General features: G+C 53.6%; 1 protein-coding gene across 1 annotated transcript in view; it reads right to left on the bottom strand.

The window, feature by feature from the left end:
- The window catches only part of LOC143959396 (neuralized-like protein 4), a gene marked incomplete in the record, with an annotated part of 104,341 nt that overhangs the window by 53,635 nt on the left and 29,739 nt on the right, over positions 1-20,967 (bottom strand). The window contains 1 exon segment of the mRNA XM_077468032.1: positions 312-388. Coding sequence (XP_077324158.1) covers positions 312-388 — 77 coding nt within the window.

Raw genomic sequence — 20,967 nt, 5'->3', positions numbered from 1 at the left:
TCACAGACTCCAGAAACAGGTCCATAGCGGACCTCCAGAAACAGGTCCATAACTGACCTCCAGAAACAGGTCCATAACTGACCTCCAGAAACAGGTCCATAACTGACCTCCAGAAACAGGTCCATAACTGACCTCCAGAAACAGGTCCATAACTGACCTCCAGACCTATCACAACACAGACTCCAGAAAACGGGTCCATAGCGGACCTCCGACCTATCACAACATAAGACTGAAACTTTATACAGTAAAGAAATCAGATTATGCACCTATCATACCATATAACAGGCCCGCTCTTCCATCGACATCCTCACCTGCCTCTATAGATCCCGACCAACGATCCACCATCTTCTGTATCACAATCTCAAAGAGTTCCCCGTCCTTCAAAGGCCTGGAAGAGAGAGAGAGAGATGGAAGCGATTAGCACATCATTAAAGCAAAGAAGGAAAGTAGAATTACCACCTACAAAGAATGCTGCATAGCGCAGGATGTATGGGAGGAGAGGAGAAAACCCCGCCCAGGAGGAAGAAGAGGAAACCAGGAATGAGAAGGAAGAGAGGGATAGGAGGAAACCCCGTCCAGGAGGAAGAAGAGGAAACCAGGCATGAGAAGGAAGAGAGGGATAGGAGGAAACCCCGTCCAGGAGGAAGAAGAGGAAACCAGGCATGAGAAGGAAGAGAGGGATGGGAGGAAACCCCGTCCAGGAGGAAGAAGAGGAAACCAGGCATGAGAAGGAAGAGAGGGATAGGAGGAAACCCCGTCCAGGAGGAAGAAGAGGAAACCAGGCATGAGAAGGAAGAGAGGGATAGGAGGAAACCCCGTCCAGGAGGAAGAAGAGGAAACCAGGCACGAGAAGGAAGAGAGGGATAGGAGGAAACCCCACCCAGGAGGAAGAAGAGGAAACCAGGCATGAGAAGGAAGAGAGGGATAGGAGGAAACCCCGTCCAGGAGGAAGAAGAGGAAACCAGGCACGAGAAGGAAGAGAGGGATAGGAGGAAACCCCACCCAGGAGGAAGAAGAGGAAACCAGGCATGAGAAGGAAGAGAGGGATAGGAGGAAACCCCGTCCAGGAGGAAGAAGAGGAAACCAGGAATGAGAAGGAAGAGAGGGATAGGAGGAAACCCCGTCCAGGAGGAAGAAGAGGAAACCAGGCATGAGAAGGAAGAGAGGGATAGGAGGAAACCCCACCCAGGAGGTAGAAGAGGAAACCAGGCATGAGAAGGAAGAGAGGGATGGGAGGAAACCCCGTCCAGGAGGAAGAAGAGGAAACCAGGCATGAGAAGGAAGAGAGGGATAGGAGGAAACCCCGTCCAGGAGGAAGAAGAGGAAACCAGGAATGAAAAGGAAGAGAGGGATAGGAGGAAACCCCGTCCAGGAGAAAGAAGAAGAGGAAACCAGGCATGAGAAGGAAGAGAGGGATGGGAGGAAACCATGTCCAGGAGGAAGAAGAGGAAACCAGGCATGAGAAGGAAGAGAGGGATAGGAGGAAACCCCACCCAGGAGGAAGAAGAGGAAACCAGGCATGAGAAGGAAGAGAGGGATAGGAGGAAACCCCGTCCAGGAGGAAGAAGAGGAAACCAGGAATGAGAAGGAAGAGAGGGATGGGAGGAAACCCCACCCAGGAGGTAGAAGAGGAAACCAGGCATGAGAAGGAAGAGAGGGATGGGAGGAAACCCCGTCCAGGAGGAAGAAGAGGAAACCAGGCATGAGAAGGAAGAGAGGGATAGGAGGAAACCCCGTCCAGGAGGAAGAAGAGGAAACCAGGCATGAGAAGGAAGAGAGGGATAGGAGGAAACCCCGTCCAGGAGGAAGAAGAGGAAACCAGGCATGAGAAGGAAGAGAGGGATAGGAGGAAACCCCGTCCAGGAGGAAGAAGAGGAAACCAGGAATGAGAAGGAAGAGAGGGATAGGAGGAAACCCCGTCCAGGAGGAAGAAGAGGAAACCAGGCATGAGAAGGAAGAGAGGGATAGGAGGAAACCCCACCCAGGAGGTAGAAGAGGAAACCAGGAATGAGAAGGAAGAGAGGGATGGGAGGAAACCCCGTCCAGGAGGAAGAAGAGGAAACCAGGCATGAGAAGGAAGAGAGGGATAGGAGGAAACCCCGTCCAGGAGGAAGAAGAGGAAACCAGGAATGAAAAGGAAGAGAGGGATAGGAGGAAACCCCGTCCAGGAGAAAGAAGACGAGGAAACCAGGCATGAGAAGGAAGAGAGGGATGGGAGGAAACCCCGTCCAGGAGGAAGAAGAGGAAACCAGGCATGAGAAGGAAGAGAGGGATGGGAGGAAACCCCACCCAGGAGGAAGAAGAGGAAACCAGGCATGAGAAGTCAGAGAGGGATAGGAGGAAACCCCGTCCAGGAGGAAGAAGAGGAAACCAGGCATGAGAAGGAAGAGAGGGATAGGAGGAAACCCCGTCCAGGAGAAAGAAGAAGAGGAAACCAGGCATGAGAAGGAAGAGAGGGATAGGAGGAAACCCCGTCCAGGAGGAAGAAGAGGAAACCAGGAATGAGAAGGAAGAGAGGGATGGGAGGAAACCCCACCCAGGAGGAAGAAGAGGAAACCAGGCATGAGAAGGAAGAGAGGGATAGGAGGAAACCCCGTCCAGGAGAAAGAAGAAGAGGAAACCAGGCATGAGAAGGAAGAGAGGGATAGGAGGAAACCCCGTCCAGGAGAAAGAAGAAGAGGAAACCAGGCATGAGAAGGAAGAGAGGGATGGGAGGAAACCCCATCCAGGAGGAAGAAGAGGAAACCAGGCATGAGAAGGAAGAGAGGGATGGGAGGAAATCCCACCCAGGAGGAAGAAGAGGAAACCAGGCATGAGAAGGAAGAGAGGGATGGGAGGAAACCCCGTCCAGGAGGAAGAAGAGGAAACCAGGCATGAGAAGGAAGAGAGGGATAGGAGGAAACCCCATCCAGGAGGAAGAAGAGGAAACCAGGCATGAGAAGGAAGAGAGGGATAGGAGGAAACCCCGTCCAGGAGGAAGAAGAGGAAACCAGGAATGAAAAGGAAGAGAGGGATAGGAGGAAACCCCGTCCAGGAGAAAGAAGAAGAGGAAACCAGGAATGAGAAGGAAGAGAGGGATGGGAGGAAACCCCATCCAGGAGGAAGAAGAGGAAACCAGGAACGAGAAGGAAGAGAGGAATAGGAGGAAACCCCTTCCAGGAGGAAGAAGAGGAAACCAGGCATGAGAAGGAAGAGAAGGATAGGAGGAAACCCTGTCCAGGAGAAAGAAGAAGAGGAAACCAGGAATGAGAAGGAAGAGAGGGATAGGAGGAAACCCCGTCCAGGAGGAAGAAGAGGAAACCAGGAATGAGAAGGAAGAGAGGGATAGGAGGAAACCCCGTCCAGGAGGAAGAAGAGGAAACCAGGCATGAGAAGGAAGAGAGGGATAGGAGGAAACCCCGTCCAGGAGGAAGAAGAGGAAACCAGGAATGAGAAGGAAGAGAGGGATGGGAGGAAACCCCGTCCAGGAGGAAGAAGAGGAAACCAGGCATGAGAAGGAAGAGAGGGATGGGAGGAAACCCCGTCCAGGAGGAAGAAGAGGAAACCAGGCATGAGAAGGAAGAGAGGGATAGGAGGAAACCCCGACCAGGAGGAAGAAGAGGAAACCAGGCATGAGAAGGAAGAGAGGGATAGGAGGAAACCCCGTCCAGGAGGAAGAAGAGGAAACCAGGCATGAGAAGGAAGAGAGGGATAGGAGGAAACCCCGTCCAGGAGGAAGAAGAGGAAACCAGGAATGAGAAGGAAGAGAGGGATAGGAGGAAACCCCGTCCAGGAGAAAGAAGAAGAGGAAACCAGGCATGAGAAGGAAGAGAGGGATGGGAGGAAACCCCGTCCAGGAGGAAGAAGAGGAAACCAGGCATGAGAAGGAAGAGAGGGATAGGAGGAAACCCCGTTCAGGAGAAAGAAGAGGAAACCAGGCATGAGAAGGAAGAGAGGGATAGGAGGAAACCAGGAATGAGAAGGAAGAGAGGGATAGGAGGAAACCCCGTCCAGGAGGAAGAAGAGGAAACCAGGCATGAGAAGGAAGAGAGGGATAGGAGGGAACCAGGCATGAGAAGGAAGAGAGGGATAGGAGGAAACCCCGTCCAGGAGGAAGAAGAGGAAACCAGGCACGAGAAGGAAGAGAGGGATAGGAGGAAACCCCGTCCAGGAGGAAGAATAGGAAACCAGGCACGAGAAGGAAGAGAGGGATAGGAGGAAACCCCGCCCAGGAGGAAGAAGAGGAAACCAGGCACGAGAAGGAAGAGAGGGATAGGAGGAAACCCCGTCCAGGAGGTAGAAGAGGAAACCAGGCACGAGAAGGAAGAGAGGGTTAGGAGGAAACACCGTCCAGGAGGTAGAAGAGGAAACCAGGCATGAGAAGGAAGAGAGGGATGGGAGGAAACCCCGTCCAGGAGGAAGAAGAGGAAACCAGGCATGAGAAGGAAGAGAGGGATAGGAGCAAACCCCGTCCAGGAGGAAGAAGAGGAAACCAGGCATGAGAAGGAAGAGAGGGATAGGAGGAAACCCCGTCCAGGAGGAAGAAGAGGAAACCAGGCATGAGAAGGAAGAGAGGGATAGGAGGAAACACCGTCCAGGAGGAAGAAGAGGAAACCAGGCATGAGAAGGAAGAGAGGGATAGGAGGAAACCCCGTCCAGGAGGAAGAAGAGGAAACCAGGAATGATAAGGAAGAGAGGGATGGGAGGAAACCCCACCCAGGAGGTAGAAGAGGAAACCAGGCATGAGAAGGAAGAGAGGGATGGGAGGAAACCCCGTCCAGGAGGAAGAAGAGGAAACCAGGCATGAGAAGGAAGAGAGGGATGGGAGGAAACCCCGTCCAGGAGGAAGAAGAGGAAACCAGGAATGAAAAGGAAGAGAGGGATAGGAGGAAACCCCGTCCAGGAGAAAGAAGAAGAGGAAACCAGGCATGAGAAGGAAGAGAGGGATGGGAGGAAACCCCACCCAGGAGGAAGAAGAGGAAACCAGGCATGAGAAGTCAGAGAGGGATAGGAGGAAACCCCGTCCAGGAGGAAGAAGAGGAAACCAGGCATGAGAAGGAAGAGAGGGATAGGAGGAAACCCCGTCCAGGAGGTAGAAGAGGAAACCAGGCATGAGAAGGAAGAGAGGGATGGGAGGAAACCCCGTCCAGGAGGAAGAAGAGGAAACCAGGAATGAGAAGGAAGAGAGGGATAGGAGGAAACCCCGTCCAGGAGGTAGAAGAGGAAACCAGGCATGAGAAGGAAGAGAGGGATGGGAGGAAACCCCGTCCAGGAGGAAGAAGAGGAAACCAGGCATGAGAAGGAAGAGAGGGATAGGAGGAAACCCCGTCCAGGAGGAAGAAGAGGAAACCAGGCCTGAGAAGGAAGAGAGGGATAGGAGGAAACCCCGTCCAGGAGGAAGAAGAGGAAACCAGGCATGAGAAGGAAGAGAGGGATAGGAGGAAACCCCGTCCAGGAGGTAGAAGAGGAAACCAGGCATGAGAAGGAAGAGAGGGATGGGAGGAAACCCCGTCCAGGAGGAAGAAGAGGAAACCAGGAATGAGAAGGAAGAGAGGTTTAGGAGGAAACCCCGTCCAGGAGGTAGAAGAGGAAACCAGGCATGAGAAGGAAGAGAGGGATGGGAGGAAACCCCGTCCAGGAGGAAGAAGAGGAAACCAGGCATGAGAAGGAAGAGAGGGATAGGAGGAAACCCCGTCCAGGAGGAAGAAGAGGAAACCAGGCCTGAGAAGGAAGAGAGGGATAGGAGGAAACCCCGTCCAGGAGGAAGAAGAGGAAACCAGGCATGAGAAGGAAGAGAGGGATAGGAGGAAACCCCGTCCAGGAGGAAGAAGAGGAAACCAGGAATGAGAAGGAAGAGAGGGATGGGAGGAAACCCCACCCAGGAGGTAGAAGAGGAAACCAGGCATGAGAAGGAAGAGAGGGATGGGAGGAAACCCCGTCCAGGAGGAAGAAGAGGAAACCAGGCATGAGAAGGAAGAGAGGGATGGGAGGAAACCCCGTCCAGGAGGAAGAAGAGGAAACCAGGCATGAGAAGGAAGAGAGGGATAGGAGGAAACCCCGTCCAGGAGGAAGAAGAGGAAACTAGGCATGAGAAGGAAGAGAGGGATAGGAGGAAACCCCGTCCAGGAGGAAGAAGAGGAAACCAGGCATGAGAAGGAAGAGAGGGATAGGAGGAAACCCCGTCCAGGAGGAAGAAGAGGAAACCAGGCATGAGAAGGAAGAGAGGGATAGGAGGAAACCCCGTCCAGGAGGAAGAAGAGGAAACCAGGAATGAAAAGGAAGAGAGGGATAGGAGGAAACCCCGTCCAGGAGAAAGAAGAAGAGGAAACCAGGCATGAGAAGGAAGAGAGGGATAGGAGGAAACCCCGTCCAGGAGGAAGAAGAGGAAACCAGGAATGAGAAGGAAGAGAGGGATAGGAGGAAACCCCGTCCAGGAGAAAGAAGAAGAGGAAACCAGGCATGAGAAGGAAGAGAGGGATGGGAGGAAACCCCGTCCAGGAGGAAGAAGAGGAAACCAGGCATGAGAAGGAAGAGAGGGATAGGAGGAAACCCCGTTCAGGAGAAAGAAGAGGAAACCAGGCATGAGAAGGAAGAGAGGGATAGGAGGAAACCAGGAATGAGAAGGAAGAGAGGGATAGGAGGAAACCCTGTCCAGGAGGAAGAAGAGGAAACCAGGCATGAGAAGGAAGAGAGGGATAGGAGGAAACCAGGCATGAGAAGGAAGAGAGGGATAGGAGGAAACCCCGTCCAGGAGGAAGAAGAGGAAACCAGGAATGAGAAGGAAGAGAGGGATAGGAGGAAACCCCGTCCAGGAGGAAGAAGAGGAAACCAGGCACGATAAGGAAGAGAGGGATAGGAGGAAACCCCGTCCAGGAGGAAGAATAGGAAACCAGGAATGAGCAGGAAGAGAGGGATAGGAGGAAACCCCGCCCAGGAGGAAGAAGAGGAAACCAGGCACGAGAAGGAAGAGAGGGATAGGAGGAAACCCCGCCCAGGAGGAAGAAGAGGAAACCAGGCACGAGAAGGAAGAGAGGGATAGGAGGAAACCCAACCCAGGAGGAAGAAGAGGAAACCAGGCACGAGAAGGAAGAGAGGGATAGGAGGAAACCCCGTCCAGGAGGAAGAATAGGAAACCAGGCACGAGAAGGAAGAGAGGGATAGGAGGAAACCCCATCCAGGAGGAAGAAGAGGAAACCAGGCATGAGAAGGAAGAGAGGGATAGGAGGAAACCCCGTCCAGGAGGAAGAAGAGGAAACCAGGCACGAGAAGGAAGAGAGGGATAGGAGGAAACCCCGCCCAGGAGGAAGAAGAGGAAACCAGGAATGAGAAGGAAGAGAGGGATAGGAGGAAACCCCGTCCAGGAGGAAGAAGAGGAAACCAGGCATGAGAAGGAAGAGAGGGATAGGAGGAAACCCCATCCAGGAGGAAGAAGAGGAAACCAGGCATGAGAAGGAAGAGAGGGATAGGAGGAAACCCAACCCAGGAGGAAGAAGAGGAAACCAGGCACGAGAAGGAAGAGAGGGATAGGAGGAAACCCCGTCCAGGAGGAAGAATAGGAAACCAGGCACGAGAAGGAAGAGAGGGATAGGAGGAAACCCCGTCCAGGAGGAAGAAGAGGAAACCAGGAATGAAAAGGAAGAGAGGGATAGGAGGAAACCCCGTCCAGGAGAAAGAAGAAGAGGAAACCAGGCATGAGAAGGAAGAGAGGGATGGGAGGAAACCCCGTCCAGGAGGAAGAAGAGGAAACCAGGCATGAGAAGGAAGAGAGGGATGGGAGGAAACCCCACCCAGGAGGAAGAAGAGGAAACCAGGCATGAGAAGTCAGAGAGGGATAGGAGGAAACCCCGTCCAGGAGGAAGAAGAGGAAACCAGGAATGAAAAGGAAGAGAGGGATAGGAGGAAACCCCGTCCAGGAGAAAGAAGAAGAGGAAACCAGGCATGAGAAGGAAGAGAGGGATGGGAGGAAACCCCACCCAGGAGGTAGAAGAGGAAACCAGGCATGAGAAGGAAGAGAGGGATGGGAGGAAACCCCGTCCAGGAGGAAGAAGAGGAAACCAGGCATGAGAAGGAAGAGAGGGATAGGAGGAAACCCCGTCCAGGAGGAAGAAGAGGAAACCAGGCATGAGAAGGAAGAGAGGGATAGGAGGAAACCCCGTCCAGGAGGAAGAAGAGGAAACCAGGAATGAGAAGGAAGAGAGGGATAGGAGGAAACCCCGTCCAGGAGGAAGAAGAGGAAACCAGACATGAGAAGGAAGAGAGGGATAGGAGGAAACCCCACCCAGGAGGTAGAAGAGGAAACCAGGAATGAGAAGGAAGAGAGGGATGGGAGGAAACCCCGTCCAGGAGGAAGAAGAGGAAACCAGGCATGAGAAGGAAGAGAGGGATAGGAGGAAACCCCGTCCAGGAGGAAGAAGAGGAAACCAGGAATGAAAAGGAAGAGAGGGATAGGAGGAAACCCCGTCCAGGAGAAAGAAGAAGAGGAAACCAGGCATGAGAAGGAAGAGAGGGATGGGAGGAAACCCCGTCCAGGAGGAAGAAGAGGAAACCAGGCATGAGAAGGAAGAGAGGGATAGGAGGAAACCCCGTCCAGGAGGAAGAAGAGGAAACCAGGAATGAAAAGGAAGAGAGGGATAGGAGGAAACCCCGTCCAGGAGAAAGAAGAAGAGGAAACCAGGCATGAGAAGGAAGAGAGGGATGGGAGGAAACCCCGTCCAGGAGGAAGAAGAGGAAACCAGGCATGAGAAGGAAGAGAGGGATGGGAGGAAACCCCACCCAGGAGGAAGAAGAGGAAACCACGCATGAGAAGGAAGAGAGGGATAGGAGGAAACCCCGTCCAGGAGGAAGAAGAGGAAACCAGGCATGAGAAGGAAGAGAGGGATAGGAGGAAACCCCATCCAGGAGGAAGAAGAGGAAACCAGGCATGAGAAGGAAGAGAGAGATGGGAGGAAACCCCGTCCAGGAGAAAGAAGAAGAGGAAACCAGGCATGAGAAGGAAGAGAGGGATAGGAGGAAACCCCGTCCAGGAGGAAGAAGAGGAAACCAGGAATGAGAAGGAAGAGAGGGATGGGAGGAAACCCCACCCAGGAGGTAGAAGAGGAAACCAGGCATGAGAAGGAAGAGAGGGATGGGAGGAAACCCCGTCCAGGAGGAAGAAGAGGAAACCAGGCATGAGAAGGAAGAGAGGGATAGGAGGAAACCCCGTCCAGGAGGAAGAAGAGGAAACCAGGCATGAGAAGGAAGAGAGGGATAGGAGGAAACCCCGTCCAGGAGGAAGAAGAGGAAACCAGGCATGAGAAGGAAGAGAGGGATAGGAGGAAACCCCGTCCAGGAGGAAGAAGAGGAAACCAGGCATGAGAAGGAAGAGAGGGATAGGAGGAAACCCCGTCCAGGAGGAAGAAGAGGAAACCAGGCATGAGAAGGAAGAGAGGGATAGGAGGAAACCCCGTCCAGGAGGAAGAAGAGGAAACCAGGAATGAGAAGGAAGAGAGGGATGGGAGGAAACCCCACCCAGGAGGTAGAAGAGGAAACCAGGCATGAGAAGTCAGAGAGGGATAGGAGGAAACCCCGTCCAGGAGGTAGAAGAGGAAACCAGGCATGAGAAGGAAGAGAGGGATAGGAGGAAACCCCGTCCAGGAGGAAGAAGAGGAAACCAGGCATGAGAAGGAAGAGAGGGATAGGAGGAAACCCCGTCCAGGAGGAAGAAGAGGAAAACAGGCATGAGAAGGAAGAGAGGGATGGGAGGAAACCCCACCCAGGAGGAAGAAGAGGAAACCAGGAATGAGAAGGAAGAGAGGGATAGGAGGAAACCCCGTCCAGGAGGAAGAAGAGGAAACCAGGAATGAAAAGGAAGAGAGGGATAGGAGGAAACCCCGTCCAGGAGAAAGAAGAAGAGGAAACCAGGCATGAGAAGGAAGAGAGGGATGGGAGGAAACCCCGTCCAGGAGGAAGAAGAGGAAACCAGGCATGAGAAGGAAGAGAGGGATGGGAGGAAACCCCACCCAGGAGGAAGAAGAGGAAACCAGGCATGAGAAGGAAGAGAGGGATAGGAGGAAACCCCGTCCAGGAGGAAGAAGAGGAAACCAGGAATGAGAAGGAAGAGAGGGATGGGAGGAAACCCCGTCCAGGAGGAAGAAGAGGAAACCAGGCATGAGAAGGAAGAGAGGGATAGGAGGAAACCCCGTCCAGGAGGAAGAAGAGGAAACCAGGAATGAGAAGGAAGAGAGGGATGGGAGGAAACCCCACCCAGGAGGTAGAAGAGGAAACCAGGCATGAGAAGGAAGAGAGGGATGGGAGGAAACCCCGTCCAGGAGGAAGAAGAGGAAACCAGGCATGAGAAGGAAGAGAGGGATAGGAGGAAACCCCGTCCAGGAGGAAGAAGAGGAAACCAGGCATGAGAAGGAAGAGAGGGATAGGAGGAAACCCCGTCCAGGAGGAAGAAGAGGAAACCAGGAATGAGAAGGAAGAGAGGGATAGGAGGAAACCCCGTCCAGGAGGAAGAAGAGGAAACCAGGCATGAGAAGGAAGAGAGGGATAGGAGGAAACCCCACCCAGGAGGTAGAAGAGGAAACCAGGAATGAGAAGGAAGAGAGCGATGGGAGGAAACCCCGTCCAGGAGGAAGAAGAGGAAACCAGGCATGAGAAGGAAGAGAGGGATAGGAGGAAACCCCGTCCAGGAGGAAGAAGAGGAAACCAGGAATGAAAAGGAAGAGAGGGATAGGAGGAAACCCCGTCCAGGAGAAAGAAGAAGAGGAAACCAGGCATGAAAAGGAAGAGGGATGGGAGGAAACCCCGTTCAGGAGGAAGAAGAGGAAGCCAGGCATGAGAAGGAAGAGAGGGATAGGAGGAAACCCCGTCCAGGAGGAAGAAGAGGAAACCAGGAATGAAAAGGAAGAGAGGGATAGGAGGAAACCCCGTCCAGGAGAAAGAAGAAGAGGAAACCAGGCATGACAAGGAAGAGAGGGATGGGAGGAAACCCCGTCCAGGAGGAAGAAGAGGAAACCAGGCATGAGAAGGAAGAGAGGGATGGGAGGAAACCCCACCCAGGAGGAAGAAGAGGAAACCAGGCATGAGAAGTCAGAGAGGGATAGGAGGAAACCCCGTCCAGGAGGAAGAAGAGGAAACCAGGCATGAGAAGGAAGAGAGGGATAGGAGGAAACCCCGTCCAGGAGGAAGAAGAGGAAACCAGGAATGAGAAGGAAGAGAGGGATGGGAGGAAACCCCACCCAGGAGGTAGAAGAGGAAACCAGGCATGAGAAGGAAGAGAGGGATAGGAGGAAACCCCGTCCAGGAGGAAGAAGAGGAAACCAGGAATGAAAAGGAAGAGAGGGATAGGAGGAAACCCCGTCCAGGAGAAAGAAGAAGAGGAAACCAGGCATGAGAAGGAAGAGAGGGATAGGAGGAAACCCCGTCCAGGAGGAAGAAGAGGAAACCAGGAATGAGAAGGAAGAGAGGGATAGGAGGAAACCCCGTCCAGGAGAAAGAAGAAGAGGAAACCAGGCATGAGAAGGAAGAGAGGGATGGGAGGAAACCCCGTCCAGGAGGAAGAAGAGGAAACCAGGCATGAGAAGGAAGAGAGGGATAGGAGGAAACCCCGTTCAGGAGAAAGAAGAGGAAACCAGGCATGAGAAGGAAGAGAGGGATAGGAGGAAACCAGGAATGAGAAGGAAGAGAGGGATAGGAGGAAACCCCGTCCAGGAGGAAGAAGAGGAAACCAGGCATGAGAAGGAAGAGAGGGATAGGAGGGAACCCCGTCCAGGAGGAAGAAGAGGAAACCAGGCACGAGAAGGAAGAGAGGGATAGGAGGAAACCCCGTCCAGGAGGAAGAAGAAGAAACCAGGCACGAGAAGGAAGAGAGGGATAGGAGGAAACCCCGTCCCGGAGGAAGAATAGGAAACCAGGCACGAGAAGGAAGAGAGGGATAGGAGGAAACCCCGCCCAGGAGGAAGAAGAGGAAACCAGGCACGAGAAGGAAGAGAGGGATAGGAGGAAACCCCGTCCAGGAGGTAGAAGAGGAAACCAGGCACGAGAAGGAAGAGAGGGATAGGAGGAAACCCCGTCCAGGAGGTAGAAGAGGAAACCAGGCATGAGAAGGAAGAGAGGGATGGGAGGAAACCCCGTCCAGGAGGAAGAAGAGGAAACCAGGCATAAGAAGGAAGAGAGGGATAGGAGGAAACCCCGTCCAGGAGGAAGAAGAGGAAACCAGGCATGAGAAGGAAGAGAGGGATAGGAGGAAACCTCGTCCAGGAGGAAGAAGAGGAAACCAGGCATGAGAAGGAAGAGAGGGATAGGAGGAAACCCCGTCCAGGAGGAAGAAGAGGAAACCAGGCACGAGAAGGAAGAGAGGGATAGGAGGAAACCTCGTCCAGGAGGAAGAAGAGGAAACCAGGCACAAGAAGGAAGAGAGGGATAGGAGGAAACCCCGTCCAGGAGGAAGAAGAGGAAACCAGGCATGAGAAGGAAGAGAGGGATAGGAGGAAACCCCGTCCAGGAGAAAGAAGAAGAGGAAACCAGGAATGAGAAGGAAGAGAGGGATGGGAGGAAACCCCACCCAGGAGGTAGAAGAGGAAACCAGGCATGAGAAGGAAGAGAGGGATGGGAGGAAACCCCGTCCAGGAGGTAGAAGAGGAAACCAGGCATGAGAAGGAAGAGAGGGATGGGAGGAAACCCCGTCCAGGAGGAAGAAGAGGAAACCAGGAATGAAAAGGAAGAGAGGGATAGGAGGAAACCCCGTCCAGGAGAAAGAAGAAGAGGAAACCAGGCATGAGAAGGAAGAGAGGGATGGGAGGAAACCCCACCCAGGAGGAAGAAGAGGAAACCAGGCATGAGAAGTCAGAGAGGGATAGGAGGAAACCCCGTCCAGGAGGAAGAAGAGGAAACCAGGCATGAGAAGGAAGAGAGGGATAGGAGGAAACCCCATCCAGGAGGAAGAAGAGGAAACCAGGCAGGAGAAGGAAGAGAGGGATAGGAGGAAACCCCGTCCAGGAGGAAGAAGAGGAAACCAGGCACGAGAAGGAAGAGAGGGATAGGAGGAAACCCCGTCCAGGAGGAAGAATAGGAAACCAGGCACGAGAAGGAAGAGAGGGATAGGAGGAAACCCCGCCCAGGAGGAAGAAGAGGAAACCAGGCACGAGAAGGAAGAGAGGGATAGGAGGAAACCCCGTCCAGGAGGTAGAAGAGGAAACCAGGCACGAGAAGGAAGAGAGGGATAGGAGGAAACCCCGTCCAGGAGAAAGAAGAAGAGGAAACCAGGCATGAGAAGGAAGAGAGGGATGGGAGGAAACCCCGTCCAGGAGGAAGAAGAGGAAACCAGGCATGAGAAGGAAGAGAGGGATAGGAGGAAACCCCGTTCAGGAGAAAGAAGAGGAAACCAGGCATGAGAAGGAAGAGAGGGATAGGAGGAAACCCCGTCCAGGAGGAAGAAGAGGAAACCAGGAATGAGAAGGAAGAGAGGGATGGGAGGAAACCCCACCCAGGAGGTAGAAGAGGAAACCAGGCATGAGAAGTCAGAGAGGGATAGGAGGAAACCCCGTCCAGGAGGTAGAAGAGGAAACCAGGCATGAGAAGGAAGAGAGGGATAGGAGGAAACCCCGACCAGGAGGAAGAAGAGGAAACCAGGCATGAGAAGGAAGAGAGGGATAGGAGGAAACCCCGTCCAGGAGGAAGAAGAGGAAACCAGGCATGAGAAGGAAGAGAGGGATAGGAGGAAACCCCGTCCAGGAGGAAGAAGAGGAAACCAGGCATGAGAAGGAAGAGAGGGATAGGAGGAAACCCCGTCCAGGAGGAAGAAGAGGAAACCAGGCATGAGAAGGAAGAGAGGGATAGGAGGAAACCCCGTCCAGGAGGAAGAAGAGGAAACCAGGCATGAGAAGGAAGAGAGGGATAGGAGGAAACCCCGTCCAGGAGGAAGAAGAGGAAACCAGGAATGAGAAGGAAGAGAGGGATGGGAGGAAACCCCACCCAAGAGGTAGAAGAGGAAACCAGGCATGAGAAGTCAGAGAGGGATAGGAGGAAACCCCGTCCAGGAGGTAGAAGAGGAAACCAGGCATGAGAAGGAAGAGAGGGATAGGAGGAAACCCCGTCCAGGAGGAAGAAGAGGAAACCAGGCATGAGAAGGAAGAGAGGGATAGGAGGAAACCCCGTCCAGGAGGAAGAAGAGGAAACCAGGCATGAGAAGGAAGAGAGGGATGGGAGGAAACCCCACCCAGGAGGAAGAAGAGGAAACCAGGAATGAGAAGGAAGAGAGGGATAGGAGGAAACCCCGTCCAGGAGGAAGAAGAGGAAACCAGGAATGAAAAGGAAGAGAGGGATAGGAGGAAACCCCGTCCAGGAGAAAGAAGAAGAGGAAACCAGGCATGAGAAGGAAGAGAGGGATGGGAGGAAACCCCGTCCAGGAGGAAGAAGAGGAAACCAGGCATGAGAAGGAAGAGAGGGATGGGAGGAAACCCCACCCAGGAGGAAGAAGAGGAAACCAGGCATGAGAAGGAAGAGAGGGATAGGAGGAAACCCCGTCCAGGAGGAAGAAGAGGAAACCAGGAATGAGAAGGAAGAGAGGGATGGGAGGAAACCCCGTCCAGGAGGAAGAAGAGGAAACCAGGCATGAGAAGGAAGAGAGGGATAGGAGGAAACCCCGTCCAGGAGGAAGAAGAGGAAACCAGGAATGAGAAGGAAGAGAGGGATGGGAGGAAACCCCACCCAGGAGGTAGAAGAGGAAACCAGGCATGAGAAGGAAGAGAGGGATGGGAGGAAACCCCGTCCAGGAGGAAGAAGAGGAAACCAGGCATGAGAAGGAAGAGAGGGATAGGAGGAAACCCCGTCCAGGAGGAAGAAGAGGAAACCAGGCATGAGAAGGAAGAGAGGGATAGGAGGAAACCCCGTCCAGGAGGAAGAAGAGGAAACCAGGAATGAGAAGGAAGAGAGGGATAGGAGGAAACCCCGTCCAGGAGGAAGAAGAGGAAACCAGGCATGAGAAGGAAGAGAGGGATAGGAGGAAACCCCACCCAGGAGGTAGAAGAGGAAACCAGGAATGAGAAGGAAGAGAGCGATGGGAGGAAACCCCGTCCAGGAGGAAGAAGAGGAAACCAGGCATGAGAAGGAAGAGAGGGATAGGAGGAAACCCCGTCCAGGAGGAAGAAGAGGAAACCAGGAATGAAAAGGAAGAGAGGGATAGGAGGAAACCCCGTCCAGGAGAAAGAAGAAGAGGAAACCAGGCATGAAAAGGAAGAGGGATGGGAGGAAACCCCGTTCAGGAGGAAGAAGAGGAAGCCAGGCATGAGAAGGAAGAGAGGGATAGGAGGAAACCCCGTCCAGGAGGAAGAAGAGGAAACCAGGAATGAAAAGGAAGAGAGGGATAGGAGGAAACCCCGTCCAGGAGAAAGAAGAAGAGGAAACCAGGCATGACAAGGAAGAGAGGGATGGGAGGAAACCCCGTCCAGGAGGAAGAAGAGGAAACCAGGCATGAGAAGGAAGAGAGGGATGGGAGGAAACCCCACCCAGGAGGAAGAAGAGGAAACCAGGCATGAGAAGTCAGAGAGGGATAGGAGGAAACCCCGTCCAGGAGGAAGAAGAGGAAACCAGGCATGAGAAGGAAGAGAGGGATAGGAGGAAACCCCGTCCAGGAGGAAGAAGAGGAAACCAGGAATGAGAAGGAAGAGAGGGATGGGAGGAAACCCCACCCAGGAGGTAGAAGAGGAAACCAGGCATGAGAAGGAAGAGAGGGATAGGAGGAAACCCCGTCCAGGAGGAAGAAGAGGAAACCAGGAATGAAAAGGAAGAGAGGGATAGGAGGAAACCCCGTCCAGGAGAAAGAAGAGGAAACCAGGCATGAGAAGGAAGAGAGGGATAGGAGGAAACCCCGTCCAGGAGGAAGAAGAGGAAACCAGGAATGAGAAGGAAGAGAGGGATAGGAGGAAACCCCGTCCAGGAGAAAGAAGAAGAGGAAACCAGGCATGAGAAGGAAGAGAGGGATAGGAGGAAACCCCGTCCAGGAGGAAGAAGAGGAAACCAGGCATGAGAAGGAAGAGAGGGATAGGAGGAAACCCCGTTCAGGAGAAAGAAGAGGAAACCAGGCATGAGAAGGAAGAGAGGGATAGGAGGAAACCAGGAATGAGAAGGAAGAGAGGGATAGGAGGAAACCCCGTCCAGGAGGAAGAAGAGGAAACCAGGCATGAGAAGGAAGAGAGGGATAGGAGGGAACCCCGTCCAGGAGGAAGAAGAGGAAACCAGGCACGAGAAGGAAGAGAGGGATAGGAGGAAACCCCGTCCAGGAGGAAGAAGAAGAAACCAGGCACGAGAAGGAAGAGAGGGATAGGAGGAAACCCCGTCCCGGAGGAAGAATAGGAAACCAGGCACGAGAAGGAAGAGAGGGATAGGAGGAAACCCCGCCCAGGAGGAAGAAGAGGAAACCAGGCACGAGAAGGAAGAGAGGGATAGGAGGAAACCCCGTCCAGGAGGTAGAAGAGGAAACCAGGCACGAGAAGGAAGAGAGGGATAGGAGGAAACCCCGTCCAGGAGGTAGAAGAGGAAACCAGGCATGAGAAGGAAGAGAGGGATGGGAGGAAACCCCGTCCAGGAGGAAGAAGAGGAAACCAGGCATGAGAAGGAAGAGAGGGATAGGAGGAAACCCCGTCCAGGAGGAAGAAGAGGAAACCAGGCATGAGAAGGAAGAGAGGGATAGGAGGAAACCTCGTCCAGGAGGAAGAAGAGGAAACCAGGCATGAGAAGGAAGAGAGGGATAGGAGGAAACCCCGTCCAGGAGGAAGAAGAGGAAACCAGGCACGAGAAGGAAGAGAGGGATAGGAGGAAACCTCGTCCAGGAGGAAGAAGAGGAAACCAGGCACAAGAAGGAAGAGAGGGATAGGAGGAAACCCCGTCCAGGAGGAAGAAGAGGAAACCAGGCATGAGAAGGAAGAGAGGGATAGGAGGAAACCCCGTCCAGGAGAAAGAAGAAGAGGAAACCAGGAATGAGAAGGAAGAGAGGGATGGGAGGAAACCCCACCCAGGAGGTAGAAGAGGAAACCAGGCATGAGAAGGAAGAGAGGGATGGGAGGAAACCCCGTCCAGGAGGTAGAAGAGGAAACCAGGCATGAGAAGGAAGAGAGGGATGGGAGGAAACCCCGTCCAGGAGGAAGAAGAGGAAACCAGGAATGAAAAGGAAGAGAGGGATAGGAGGAAACCCCGTCCAGGAGAAAGAAGAAGAGGAAACCAGGCATGAGAAGGAAGAGAGGGATGGGAGGAAACCCCACCCAGGAGGAAGAAGAGGAAACCAGGCATGAGAAGTCAGAGAGGGATAGGAGGAAACCCCGTCCAGGAGGAAGAAGAGGAAACCAGGCATGAGAAGGAAGAGAGGGATAGGAGGAAACCCCATCCAGGAGGAAGAAGAGGAAACCAGGCAGGAGAAGGAAGAGAGGGATAGGAGGAAACCCCGTCCAGGAGGAAGAAGAGGAAACCAGGCACGAGAAGGAAGAGAGGGATAGGAGGAAACCCCGTCCAGGAGGAAGAATAGGAAACCAGGCACGAGAAGGAAGAGAGGGATAGGAGGAAACCCCGCCCAGGAGGAAGAAGAGGAAACCAGGCACGAGAAGGAAGAGAGGGATAGGAGGAAACCCCGTCCAGGAGGTAGAAGAGGAAACCAGGCACGAGAAGGAAGAGAGGGATAGGAGGAAACCCCGTCCAGGAGAAAGAAGAAGAGGAAACCAGGCATGAGAAGGAAGAGAGGGATGGGAGGAAACCCCGTCCAGGAGGAAGAAGAGGAAACCAGGCATGAGAAGGAAGAGAGGGATAGGAGGAAACCCCGTTCAGGAGAAAGAAGAGGAAACCAGGCATGAGAAGGAAGAGAGGGATAGGAGGAAACCCCGTCCAGGAGGAAGAAGAGGAAACCAGGCACGAGAAGGAAGAGAGGGATAGGAGGAAACCCCGTCCAGGAGGAAGAATAGGAAACCAGGCACGAGAAGGAAGAGAGGGATAGGAGGAAACCCCGCCCAGGAGGAAGAAGAGGAAACCAGGCACGAGAAGGAAGAGAGGGATAGGAGGAAACCCCGTCCAGGAGGTAGAAGAGGAAACCAGGCACGAGAAGGAAGAGAGGGATAGGAGGAAACCCCGTCCAGGAGGTAGAAGAGGAAACCAGGCATGAGAAGGAAGAGAGGGATAGGAGGAAACCCCGTCCAGGAGGAAGAAGAGGAAACCAGGCATGAGAAGGAAGAGAGGGATAGGAGGAAACCTCGTCCAGGAGGAAGAAGAGGAAACCAGGCATGAGAAGGAAGAGAGGGATGGGAGGAAACCCCGTCCAGGAGGAAGAAGAGGAAACCAGGCATGAGAAGGAAGAGAGGGATAGGAGGAAACCCCGTTCAGGAGAAAGAAGAGGATCCAGGCATGAGAAGGAAGAGAGGGATAGGAGGAAACCAGGAATGAGAAGGAAGAGAGGGATAGGAGGAAACCCCGTCCAGGAGGAAGAAGAGGAAACCAGGCATGAGAAGGAAGAGAGGGATAGGAGGAAACCAGGCATGAGAAGGAAGAGAGGGATAGGAGGAAACCCCGTCCAGGAGGAAGAAGAGGAAACCAGGAATGAGAAGGAAGAGAGGGATAGGAGGAAACCCCGTCCAGGAGGAAGAAGAGGAAACCAGGCATGAGAAGGAAGAGAGGGATAGGAGGAAACCCCGTCCAGGAGGAAGAAGAGGAAACCAGGCACGAGAAGGAAGAGAGGGATAGGAGGAAACCCCGTCCAGGAGGAAGAAGAGGAAACCAGGCACGAGAAGGAAGAGAGGGATAGGAGGAAACCCCGTCCAGGAGGAAGAATAGGAAACCAGGCACGAGAAGGAAGAGAGGGATAGGAGGAAACCCCGCCCAGGAGGAAGAAGAGGAAACCAGGCACGAGAAGGAAGAGAGGGATAGGAGGAAACCCCGTCCAGGAGGTAGAAGAGGAAACCAGGCACGAGAAGGAAGAGAGGGATAGGAGGAAACCCCGTCCAGGAGGTAGAAGAGGAAACCAGGCATGAGAAGGAAGAGAGGGATAGGAGGAAACCCCGTCCAGGAGGAAGAAGAGGAAACCAGGCATGAGAAGGAAGAGAGGGATAGGAGGAAACCCCGTCCAGGAGGAAGAAGAGGAAACCAGGCATGAGAAGGAAGAGAGGGATAGGAGGAAACCCCGTCCAGGAGGAAGAAGAGGAAACCAGGCATGAGAAGGAAGAGAGGGATAGGAGGAAACCCCGTCCAGGAGGAAGAAGAGGAAACCAGGCATGAGAAGGAAGAGAGGGATAGGAGGAAACCCCGTCCAGGAGGAAGAAGAGGAAACCAGGCATGAGAAGGAAGAGAGGGATAGGAGGAAACCCCGTCCAGGAGGAAGAAGAGGAAACCAGGCATGAGAAGGAAGAGAGGGATAGGAGGAAACCCCGTCCAGGAGGAAGAAGAGGAAACCAGGCATGAGAAGGAAGAGAGGGATAGGAGGAAACCCCGTCCAGGAGGAAGAAGAGGAAACCAGGAATGAGAAGGAAGAGAGGGATGGGAGGAAACCCCACCCAGGAGGTAGAAGAGGAAACCAGGCATGAGAAGGAAGAGAGGGATAGGAGGAAACCAGGAATGAGAAGGAAGAGAGGGATAGGAGGAAACCCGTCCAGGAGGAAGAAGAGGAAACCAGGAATGAGAAGGAAGAGAGGGATGGGAGGAAACCCCACCCAGGAGGTAGAAGAGGAAACCAGGCATGAGAAGGAAGAGAGGGATGGGAGGAAACCCCGTCCAGGAGGAAGAAGAGGAAACCAGGAATGAGAAGGAAGAGAGGGATGGGAGGAAACCCCACCCAGGAGGTAGAAGAGGAAACCAGGCATGAGAAGGAAGAGAGGGATGGGAGGAAACCCCGTCCAGGAGGAAGAAGAGGAAACCAGGCATGAGAAGGAAGAGAGGGATAGGAGGAAACCCCGTCCAGGAGAAAGAAGAAGAGGAAACCAGGCATGAGAAGTCAGAGAGGGATAGGAGGAAACCCCGTCCAGGAGGAAGAAGAGGAAACCAGGCATGAGAAGGAAGAGAGGGATAGGAGGAAACCCCGTCCAGGAGGAAGAAGAGGAAACCAGGAATGAGAAGGAAGAGAGGGATGGGAGGAAACCCCGTCCAGGAGGTAGAAGAGGAAACCAGGCATGAGAAGGAAGAGAGGGATGGGAGGAAACCCCGTCCAGGAGGAAGAAGAGGAAACCAGGCATGAGAAGGAAGAGAGGGATGGGAGGAAACCCCGTCCAGGAGGAAGAAGAGGAAACCAGGCATGAGAAGGAAGAGAGGGATAGGAGGAAACCCCGTCCAGGAGGAAGAAGAGGAAACTAGGCATGAGAAGGAAGAGAGGGATAGGAGGAAACCCCGTCCAGGAGGAAGAAGAGGAAACCAGGCATGAGAAGGAAGAGAGGGATAGGAGGAAACCCCGTCCAGGAGGAAGAAGAGGAAACCAGGCATGAGAAGGAAGAGAGGGATAGGAGGAAACCCCGTCCAGGAGGAAGAAGAGGAAACCAGGCATGAGAAGGAAGAGAGGGATAGGAGGAAACCCCGTCCAGGAGGAAGAAGAGGAAACCAGGAATGAGAAGGAAGAGAGGGATGGGAGGAAACCCCACCCAGGAGGTAGAAGAGGAAACCAGGCATGAGAAGGAAGAGAGGGATAGGAGGAAACCCCGCCCAGGAGGAAGAAGAGGAAACCAGGCATGAGAAGGAAGAGAGGGATAGGAGGAAACCCCGCCCAGGAGGAAGAAGAGGAAACCAGGCACGAGAAGGAAGAGAGGGATAGGAGGAAACCCAACCCAGGAGGAAGAAGAGGAAACCAGGCACGAGAAGGAAGAGAGGGATAGGAGGAAACCCCATCCAGGAGGAAGAAGAGGAAACCAGGCATGAGAAGGAAGAGAGGGATAGGAGGAAACCCCGTCCAGGAGGAAGAAGAGGAAACCAGGCACGAGAAGGAAGAGAGGGATAGGAGGAAACCCCGTCCAGGAGGAAGAAGAGGAAACCAGGCACGAGAAGGAAGAG

This window comes from Lithobates pipiens, unplaced genomic scaffold, assembly GCF_037356315.1.
Source record: "Lithobates pipiens isolate NorthernLeopardFrog02 unplaced genomic scaffold, aLitPip1_a1.2 Scaffold_73, whole genome shotgun sequence".
NCBI classification, from domain to species: domain Eukaryota; kingdom Metazoa; phylum Chordata; class Amphibia; order Anura; family Ranidae; genus Lithobates; species Lithobates pipiens.
Note: the sequence above shows the minus strand (reverse complement) of the source record. Positions and strands in the feature narration are given on the sequence as shown.